At 43.9% G+C, this 11,186-nt stretch overlaps 1 protein-coding gene across 1 annotated transcript; it reads right to left on the bottom strand.

Annotated features, from left to right (window-relative positions):
- Positions 1-8,842: 8,842 nt before the first annotated feature.
- LOC109868097 (chemokine-like receptor 1) lies at positions 8,843-10,455 on the bottom strand. Its single transcript, XM_020457533.2, has 2 exons — positions 10,365-10,455; positions 8,843-10,214 (listed from the first exon to the last, which is right to left on the bottom strand). The coding sequence occupies exon 2, from the start codon at positions 10,171-10,173 to the stop codon at positions 9,157-9,159; it is 1,017 nt and encodes a 338-aa protein (XP_020313122.1). The 5' UTR covers positions 10,174-10,214; positions 10,365-10,455; the 3' UTR covers positions 8,843-9,156.
- Positions 10,456-11,186: the final 731 nt, after the last annotated feature.

Raw genomic sequence — 11,186 nt, 5'->3', positions numbered from 1 at the left:
ACAGGGATCCTGAACCTGAGCCAGAACAACCACTACCTTCCCTGTCATCACTGGACATTGTTAAAAAACAAGGACACCTGGGGCATGCAGGCATCCTGGCTGGCATGGCGCTGTCGGTGGAGCAGCAGGAGGCTATACGGCAAGCAACAGTAGGACAGTGCATCAACCCCAACTGGCACACCATGAAGAGAGGGAGGTTGACAGCCAGCAGTTATGGAGCAGTGGTTAGGGCCAAGTTCATTACTCCGTGTCTGCTAAAAAGGGTCCTCAGATCACAGTCGTTGGATGGGGGTGTTGTCTGTAAAGTGGGGCACATATAATGAAGAGGAGGGCATCAAGGCATTCAAAACAGCTACATTGATGGATGTGCTGGAGTCAGGGCTTTGGGTCACAGCATCTGGGATCCTGGGTGCCTCACCGGATGGTCTGGTGGGCACCATAGCAGTGGTGGAGGTCAAGTGTCCCTATGGTGCAAGGGAACTTATTTTTTTAAATGTATTATTTAACCTTAATTTAACTAGGCAAGTCAGTTAAAGAACACGTTCTCATTTACAGTGACGGCCTACCTTACCATTGATGAGGCAGTCAAGTTGAAGGATTTCTATATCAAGGAGGTAGGGTCTTATCGCCTCCGGGAAGACCATCCCCACTGGCACCAGGTCCAAAGTCAGCTCCACATTACTGGAAGGAACACCTGCTTCTTCATTGTGTGGACTACCAAAGCCTCCATTGCCATTCAGAGTGACGACCTGACAGACTCATATTGCACCGCCTGTTAGTACCTGTTTTCAGGGAAGTGTCCAAAAATATTCCACATAGTTCACACACTAGGCTCTCAGAATACGATATATTACATACTCGTTTTGCTCAAAGCAGCCAACTAAAGTAATGTAGTTAACTTTACCATGGTCACAGTTGGATTTTATATCTGTAATGAAAAAATGATTTCTTACCCCCTGTGCCTTACTGAAGGCCCCAGTCAACCCTACTTGTACCTGACATTGTTGACAAAGAAGTGAACAATTAATAAAGGTCATACACAAACAATAGGCTCCTAGAATAGGTTATATTACATTCACGTTTTGGTGAAATCAGCCAACTGAAGTAGTTAACGTAATTTTGGTAGGATGTGTTTATAGACCTCCTAGTTCTAAGGTGTCCTATATGGATGACTTATGCACTGGGTTTGACCAGGCCACAGATAGTAACAGAGAAGGATTTATCTTGGGTGATTTTAATATAAATTGGAAGGATCATAATAATTAGAATAGAACTAAATTGATGAGATATGCGGAGAACTGTGGTTTGAAACAAATGGTTAATGACACTACCAGATCATCAACTAAGTTGGGTCATCATTCAGACACATGCATTGATCTGATCTTCTGTAATATACCATTGCAATGCTTAAAAGCCAAATCAATGCCAGTGGGCTGGACAGACCATAATATTGTGACCATAACCATGATCACCATGGTTCCAAATAAACCCCCTAGGATTGTGGTCAAGATACATTTTAAAACATTTAATCATGAGCTATTTCAAAATGATTTGGCTGCTGTACCCTGGGAGCTGATTTATCTAGAGGATGATTTAAATCACGCTACAGAATGTTTTATTGATTTGCTCACTGAGGTAATGGACCATCATGCACCAGTAAGAAAGAGTACAGTTGGGGTTCGTCAATCTCCATGGATTGATGAGGAACTGGGTGAGGCATTTTCTCAAAGAAATATGGCAAAAGTCTTAGCAGCCAAATCTGAACTAGAAATTGATGAATCATAAGAAAAAAAACGTTATTTTACAACAATGCTTTTAATGATTGTATGGGAGAATCAAAAGAAATCAGCCAAGGCCTCCGAAAAAAATTGTAGACCGCCACAAGTCTGGTTCATCCTTAAAAGCAATTTCCAAATGCCTGAAGGTACCACGTTCATCTGTACAAACAATAGTACGCAAGTATAAACACCGTGGGACCACGCAGCCATCATACCGCTCAGGAAGGAGATGCGTTCTGTCTCCTAGAGATGAATGTACTACGGTGTGAAAAGTGCAAATCAATCCCAGAACAACAGCAAAGGACCTTGTGAAGATGCTGGATGAAACAGGTACAAAAGTATCTATATCCACAGTAAAACAAGTCCTATATCGACATAACCTGAAAGGCCGCTCAGCAAGGAAGAAGCCACTGCTCCAAAACCGACATAAAAAAAAGCCAGACTGCGGTTTGCAACTGCACATGGGGACAAAGATAATACTTTTTGGAGAAATGTCCTCTGGTCTGGTGAAACAAAAATATAATTGTTTGGCCATAATAACCATTGTTATGTTTGGAGGAAAAAGGGGGATTCTTGCAAGTAGAAGAACACCATTCCAACCGTGAAGCACGGAGGTAGCAGCATTATGTTGTGAGGGTGCTTTGCTGCAGGAGGGTCTGGTGCACTTCACAAAATAGATGGCATCACGAGGAATGAAAATTATGTGGATATATTGAAGCAACAAAGCTTGGTCGCAATTGGGTCTTCCAAATGGACAATAACCCCAAGCATACTTACAAAGTTGTGGCAAAATGGCTTAAGGACAAGGTATTGGAGTGGCCATCACAAAGCTCTGACCTCAATCCCATAGAAAATGTGTGGGCAGAACTGAAAAGGCGTGTGTGAGCAAGGAGGTCTACAAACCTGACTCAGTTACACCAGCTCTGTCAGGAGGAATGGGCCAAAATTCACCCAACTTATTGTGGGAAGGTTGTGGAAGGCTACCCGAAACATTTGACCCAAGTTAAACAATTTAAAGACAATGCTACGAAATACTAATTGAGTGTATGTAAACTTCTGACCTGCTGGAAATGTGATGAAAGAAATAAAAGCTCAATTAAATAATTCTCTCTACTATTATTCGGACATTTTGTAATTTGAATTTGGTGCGCTCCAATTTCTCTGGATGTTGTCAAAGTGTCCCGCTAGCGGTTCGCGATCCCTAAGAGTGGTGATCCTAACTGACCTAAGACTGGGAATTTTTACTAGGATTAAATGTCAGGAATTGTGAAAAACTGAGTGTAAATGTATTTGGCAAAGGTGTATATAAACTTCCGACTTCAACTGTATATACTGTACTGGTACCCCCTTTATATAGCCTCACTATTGTTATTTTACTGCTGCTCTTTAATTATGTTACTTTTTTTCTTACTTTTTTAAGGTATTTTTCTTAAAACTGCATTGTTGGTTAAGGGCTTGTATGTAAGTAAGCGTTTCACAGTAAGGTCTACACATGTTGTATTCGGTGATTTGATTTGACAAACACATATCACAGGCATAGTAAGTACACGTTTCCTCAATAAAGTAGTTATCAGTTAAGTCAGAGCCAGAAAGGGTGCAAGTGTTTATTATTGTATTCTTATTATTTTGTTTTGGGGGGGGGGGGGTTGAGATAGCCAACACTCCACTCAGCAAACTGGATGTAGTGTATCACAGTGCCATCTGTTTTATCACCAAAGCCCCATATAGCACCCACCACTACAACCTGTATGCTCTCGTTGGCTGGCCCTCACTACAAATACGTCCCTAAACCCACTGGCTCCAGGTCATCTATAAGTCTTTGCTAGGTAAAGCTCCACCTTAACACAGCTCACTGGTCACCATAGCAACACCCACCCATAGCACGCGCTCCAGCAGGTATATTTCACTGGTCATCCCCAAAGCCAACAGCCCCTTTGGCCGCCATTTCTTCCAGTTCTCTGCTGCCAATGATTGGAACGAACGGCAAAAATCACTGAAGCTGGAGTCTTATATCTCCCTCTCTAACTTTAAGCATCAGCTGTCAGAGCAGTTTACCGATCACTGTACCTGTACACAGCCAATCTGTAAATAGCACATCCAACTACCTCATCCCCATATTGTTATTTATCTTTTTGCTCTTTTGCACCCCAGTATCTCTACTTGCACATTATCATCTGCACATCTATCACTCCCACTCCAGTATTAATGCTAAATTGTAATTAGCTTTGCCTCTATGGCCTATTTATTGCCTATCTCCCTACTCTTCTACATTTGCACACACTGTACATGGATTTTTCTTTTTTTCATTTATTTTGTGTTATTGACTGTACTTTTGTTAATGTGTAACTCTGTGTTGTTGTTTTTGTCGCACTGCTTTGCTTTATCTTTGCCAGGTCGCAGTTGTAAATGAGAACTTGTTCTCAACTGGCCTACCTGATTAAATAAAGGTGAAATAAATAAAAAAGGTAAGGAGGGGGATTATTTAAGATTCTCTTTGAAGATGTAGGGTTTCAGGTGCTTTTGGAAGATGTGCAGCGACTCTTCTGTCCTAGCTTCAGGGGGAAGCTGGTTCCATCATTGGGGTACCAGGCCAGAGAAGAGCTTGTACTGGCCGGAGCGGGAGCTGCCTTCCCATAGGGGTGAGATGGCCAAGAGACCAAAGTGGCTTAAAGGAGTGCTCGAGTTGGGGTGTAGGGTTTGATCAAGGTAGGGAGCGGCAGTTCCTCTTGTTGGCAAGCACCATGGTATTGTAGTGGATGCGAGCTTCAACTGGAAGTCAGTGGAGTGTGCGGAGGAGCGGGGTGGCATGGGAGAACTTGGGAAGGTTGAAAACCAGGCGAACTGCAGCCTTCTGGATAAGTTGCAGGGGTTTGTTGGAACAAGCAGGCAGCCCAGCCAACAGCGAGTTGCATTAGCCCAGACGGGAGATGACAAGTGCCTGGATTAGGACCTGCGCCACTTCCTGTGTGAGGTAGCGTCATACACAACGTCTGTTGTAGAGCATGAACCTGCAGGATCGAGTCACTGTTTTGATGTTTGCAGAGAACAACAGGGTGTTGTCCAAGGTAATGCCAAGGTTCTTTGCACTCTGGGAGGGCGACACTGTGTCAACCACGATGTACAGGTCTTTGAGCAGGTAGGCCTTTCCCGGGAGGAACAGCGGCCTCGTTTTGTTGAGGTTGGGGGGGGGCGACATCCAAGCTGAGATATTTGCCATGCACGCAGAGATGTGTGTCGCCACCTGTGTGTCAGAAAGTGGGAAGGAGAAAAGTAGTTGAGTGTCATCTGCATAGCGATGATAAGAGAGACCATGTGAGGATATGATAGAGCCAGTGACGTGGTGCATAGAGAGAAGAGGAGAGGGCCTAGAATAAAGCCCTGGGGGACACCAATAGTGAAAGTATGTGATGCAGACACAGGTCCTCTACACGTCACCTGGTAGGAGCGGCCTGAGTGTGTACAGAGCCTGTGACGCCCAGCCCTGAGAGGGTGGAGAGGAGGGTATGATGGTTCAGGGTGTCGAAGGCAGCAGATAGATCTAGGAGGATGAGAACAGAGGAGAGAGAGTCAGCTTTGGCAATGCAGAGAGTCTAAGTGACACAGAGAAGAGAAGTCTTGGTTGAGTGACCCACCAGCCTGTCTGGTTAGAGACAAGAAGATTGTTCTGAGAGAGATAATGAGAGACAGCTCTCTCTCCCGCACCTGCTGTTTCGACCTCTTAATGCTTGGCTATGAAAAGCCAACTGACATTTATTCCTGAGGTGCTGACCATCTATACCCACTGTGATTAGTCTTTGACCCTGCTGGTCATCTATGAACGCTTGAACGATATCTTGAAGAACGATATGGCCTTAATGCCCATGTACTTTTATAATCTCCACCAGGCACCAGAAGAGGGCTGGTCAACCCTTAGAGCCTGGTTCCTCTCTAGGTTTCTTCCTAGGTTCCCTCCACCTTTCTAGGGAGTTTTTGTAGAAGAGTGGAGGCTGTTACAGCAGCAAAGGGGGGACCAACTCCATATTCATGCCCATGATGTTGGAATGAGATATTCGACGAGCAGGTGTCCAAATACTTTTGGTTATGTAGTGTACCTTGGTGAGTGTCAGACCAAAGGAGAAGGACGGGTTTTCCCAGGGGAAATACACAACCTCAGTTTTTGTGTTGACAAGTATTTGTTTTTTAGATGATCTCCTGCTGTCCATCCTCCTGGTTGCTACATTGACAATTCACAGAAGAGGACCCTTAGAGGGGTGTCTTTCTTCGATGACAAGAAAATAGCAGTCCTCCAATGTCAGAACAACTGTGCTGGAAGGTACAGTAGGTCACTGTCTTTCCAGTGGTAAGGAGGGAGAAATAAACAGAAATCCCACGTGCTCAGTCACTCACTCAATCACTCACTCACTCACTGACTCACTCACTCAGTCACTCACTCAATAATACAACTGATGCATTCACATTTTCCATAGGGTTGTGCTCTAGTACTACTACCTCATCACCAAGTAACAACTATTCAATGGTTCCCTACTTGTATTGATGGCCTCTTCGTGATTTCAATGCCTTTTTTAATCTCTCTTGTCAGTATACCCAGGGGTAAAAGTAATACATGCTGGTGTCCTCTGCATCAGAGGTGTCCTCTGCATGCACCTGTATGCATTGCTGGAATTTGGAGCTGAGTGTTATTGTGGCCTTAAGGTCCAGGCCCCTAATGCCTCAGAGACTAACTGTAACATGGACTGCGAGGGGGACCAGAGCATCATCTATAGAGGACCCGATTGGCTCTCCATCGTCTTCTTAGAACCAGCTCCGGACACTGTTGGACACAGTGAATTGTTTATTTTTTCTGTGCATATTGTTGATAATGTTAATCCACTAGTTAACCCATTCTCTCTCTACACAGACAAATAGAGACATTTTTAAAGTGGGCTTCAAGAAGCCAGTGAACGTAACAGAGGCTGTTGACATCCTGAATTTGGGGATTTCTGCACTGATCACGTCAGGAAACCTCTATCTTCATTCTATTTTAAATGGAAAATGAATTCAGTTAACGGAAAACCACCTCAAAGTGTCTTCATTATCGACATCAAATCTTGTCACTCAGTTGAACCTGAAGTTTGTATCCTCCCCTAGGAGTTGTCTCTGGCTGTTCTTGGGGGTCAGTGGTGCCTTTGTGGTTACCCTACATTCCTGTTCCCCTGCATGAGCAGGAGGATGAAGAGATGTGTCTGCAGAGTTGCCCTGGAGAAGAGCTGGAGCACTGTGGCACTCAGGGCTACTTCATATTGTAAGACTCGAATCAAGGGTGAGTATTCCAGTAGGGTCGTACAAAAAAAAAGAATATTATACGCAACATCAGTTCCAAGCTGTCATTTTCACTTTGCACAACATCACGCCATTATTATACAAGCTTGCTTGCTGAGTGGTGGTGAGTGACTTGTGATGTTTATTTAGGGACTTTCGTTTCCCCCAAAAGCCCCCATGCACTGCATCATTGGTGGGAACAGGGTACTAACTTCCTCTTGGGTATTTGTTTTGTTGTTCTGCAGATGCCCCGTGTTTCAATATGTAGTTAGGTCATCATCTGTGCTGATTTCTACTTCTGCTTTACACTGGTCGAATATTACACTTTAGCTAATCTCGCAATCCAGGACCAAAGCTTGTCTGTTCCTGTTCAAGCAGCTGCTGCATGGACAGGTGTTTCCTGCTCTGTCGGTCAAAAATGGCATTCGCCAGCTTCCCAGGGACAGGAAACACCTAGGCACATCACCTGATAGAATTGGCCACATGATTCTACCCTGGCAGCTACTACTTTGATGGTCCCCTCTACGGCAAAAGTAAAAACCCAACGAGCAGGCTTATTAAATTGACCTATGAACACCCCACCACACCAGTTGATTCAATGGCGGACTGTCCATTTTGTGACTAACTTTAAGTTGTAAAATACAGAAAGGTCCCCTTTAACATGTTTCAAATGAGAGAGAGATTATTGGTGCAATGGCAGAACTATCTGCATAAAGACCCATGAGTGGCAGGGAGGCGATTCATGCCTTGACACCAGCGTTCTAATGATCCGCAACCCCTACAAAGCCCTGATGCTTGAGTGCTATCGCAGGTTTGGAGGCCATGTTGGATTTAACCCCCTCGCTTTGTGGAGAGGAAAAGGTGAACAGGATGCCTAGGATAAATCTATTTGAACGTTTTTAACCTCAACCTTTTCCTACGAATCATGACATTATTTTCAGTCATTGCACAACCCCAGTTCTTGAACTATCACGTGTTGTAGCACACAGTTGCTTAATTGTGGAATGGTTCTTTCCTTTGTTACCCAAAGATACTGAACATAATTATAAACGCAACATGCAACAATTTCTATGATTTTACTGAGTTACAGTTCATATAAGGAAATCAGTCAATTGAAATAAATAAATGAGGCCCTCCATAATCTATTGATTTCACATGACTGGGCAGGGGCACAGCCAAGGGTGGGCCTGGAAGGGTATAGATACACCCACTGGAGAGCCAGGCCCAGCCATTCAGAATGAGTTTTTCCCCAAAAAAGGGCTTTATTAAAGACAGAAATACTCCTCAGTTTCATCAGCTGGCCAAGTGGCTGGTCTCAGACGATCCCACAGGTGAAGAAGCAGGATGTGAAGGTCCTAGGCTGGCGTGGTTACACGTGGTCTGCGGTTTTGAGGCCGGTTGGACATACTGGAAAAATTCTCTAAAACAATGTTGGAGGCAGCGTGTGGTAGAGAAATTAACATGACATTTTCTGGCAACAGCTCTGGTGGACATTCCTGTAGTCAGCATGTCAATTGCACGCTCCCTCTAAATGTAAGGAATCTGTGGCATGGTGTTATGTGACAAAACTAAACATTTTAAAGTGTCATTTTATTATCCCCAGCACAAGGTGTACCTGTGTAATGATCATACTGTATAATCAGCTTCTTGATATGCCACATCATTCAGGTGGATGGATTATCTTAGCAAAGGAGAAATGCTTACTAACATGGTTGTAAACAAATTTGTGCACAACATTTGAGAGAAATAAGCTTTTTATGCTTATGGAACATTTCTGAGATCTTTTATTTCAGCTCATGAAACATGGGTCCAACACTTTACATGTTGCGTTTATATTTCTTGTTCAGTAGATACTTTAAGAAAACATAAGAGTCCATAACTTTAACAACTAATTGTATAGAACTAATGTAACAGATTTTAATCAGACACGCCTTTTGATATCCATTGAAACTCATATTTACACAGTAACACTTTGAATTAATACATTACAAATCAAATAACATCTATAGAAGCAGTGCAAAAAAGGTACCATCATTACAAACTTACAAACAACCTCAATAAAATGACACAATCTTAAACCTCAGACGTGTGTGAAAGCTTTACTCTCAAAAGACCCAGACTTTGAGAGGTTACGTCCACCTGTACGCCCATCTTCTGCCATTGCATTTTCTATCTTCCACAGAACAGACCTCTTTAGGGTTTGCCGAAAGTCATGACCCATTAACACATACAGTATGGGGTTAAGGAAACTGTTTGCTGCAGCCATTGTGCTGCCCACCTGCAGCCAAGTGTAGAGCATCTCAAGGCTGTGATTCCCCAAGTTCAACTCCAACAGGACAAAAGTGTGATAGGGCACCCAGCAAACGAAGAAGGATACAATGAGGACAGTCATTACCTTGACAGGTTTAGTGGATTTCATGGGGCGACTCCTGAGCTGCACAAAGATAACTGAGTAGCAGAAGACTATAATCAAAAGAGGAATCACAAAGCCACAGACAAATCGACTCAGAGCCACTGCCTTGTGCCCAGACTGATAATCAGTATAGCACAGTGTATCAGCCCCGTGTGTTTTGGTCTGGCGGTAGACCAGTGAGGGTACAGTCAGGGCAGCAGAGAGGGCCCACACGAGGACGACCACTCCGGATGCTCTGGGTATGGTCCGGTTGTTCTGAGCCCAGACAGGAAAAGTGATTGACACACAGCGGTCAACACTGATCAGAACCAGCAGGAAGACGCTGCTGAACATGTTGAGGAACATAGCGGAGGAGGTCAGCTTACACATGACCAGCCCAAAGGGCCAGTGTGAGGTGACCATGTATACAATGTTAAAGGGCAGACAGACACAGAACAGAAAGTCTGAGATGGCCAGACTGAGGTACCAAGTGGTGTTGACCGATGTCCTCATCTTGAAGCCAGAGATCCAAATTACTATAGCATTTCCACTGAGACCCAGTAGTGATATAAGGATATTGATTACAGTTTCCACTGAAAAGGACCTGGGATGGTTGAAAGTCACTGAGCCACTCACAGAGGTGTTTTCATATGTTTCATTGTAGGCAGTATAATCTCCATATTCTGTATAGTCAAAATCCTCCATGTTACTGTAAGACTTTTCTAGTCAAAGACTCCTAAAACTTCCTGTTGATATACACACAAATGATCAGCCAACACATTGAAAGCATACAATTACAGCTAGTCATGTGCTCAAATAACTTCTCATTATGTGCCTTTTGTCAAACTTCAGAACTGAGCACTATGACATAAAAAGGTGTAAAGTAAAAGACTCACCTTGTGTCAGCGTGAAATGACAACAGCTATTACAGCCTACTGAGAGTGTTCTCTGAGTTTAAATACCCCTGCGGCTGGAGCAATGGCTCACTTCTTCTTTCATTTTAAGTCACAACAACATAAAGGAATGAGGAACCTAGATGGGTTCTGAGTTTGAAGTTCCACATCACACCAGAGTATGTGAGTGGAAGGAGCAGAGCGAGGAGCAGAGCGTGCCCAATTTGACTGGAGCGTGGATCGAGATTCCCAAAGGCTGAAGCGTCGGCCTGCTCCCCAGCTCCAATTTCGCTTCAGTAGCGTTCCAAGTAGCAATCACTTCACGAGCTCACGGCATGCCCGCCTCAGCACGCGTTTGTAGTAATCTTGTGTTCAGCTATACAGTCGTGGCCAAAAGTTTTTAGAATGACACAAATATTCATTTTCAAAAAGTCTGCTACCTCAGTTTGTATGATGGCAATTTGCATATACTCCAGAATGTTATGAAGAGTGATCAGATGAATTGCAATTAATTGCAAAGTCCCTCTTTGCCATGCAAATGTACTGAATCCCCCAAAAAACATTTCCACTGCATTTCAGCCCTGCCTCAAAAGTGTCAGGGATTCTCTCATTAACACAGGTGTGCGTTGACGAGGACAAGGCTGGAGATCACTCTGTCATGCTGATTGAGTTCGAATAACAGACTGGAAGCTTCAAAAGGAGGGTGATGTTTGGAATCATTGTTCTTCCTCTGTCAACCATGGTTACCTGCAAGGAAACACGTGCCGTCATCATTGCTTTGCACAAAAAGGGCTTCACAGGCAAGGATATTGCTGCCAGTAAGAT

Source organism: Oncorhynchus kisutch, linkage group LG23, assembly GCF_002021735.2.
Source record: "Oncorhynchus kisutch isolate 150728-3 linkage group LG23, Okis_V2, whole genome shotgun sequence".
Classification (NCBI taxonomy): domain Eukaryota; kingdom Metazoa; phylum Chordata; class Actinopteri; order Salmoniformes; family Salmonidae; genus Oncorhynchus; species Oncorhynchus kisutch.
Note: the sequence above shows the minus strand (reverse complement) of the source record. Positions and strands in the feature narration are given on the sequence as shown.

Bases quoted from the DNA above. Each gene is read 5' to 3' on its own strand.
- LOC109868097 (XM_020457533.2), bottom strand. From the start codon at position 10,173: ATGGAGGATTTTGACTATACAGAATATGGAGATTATACTGCCTACAAT.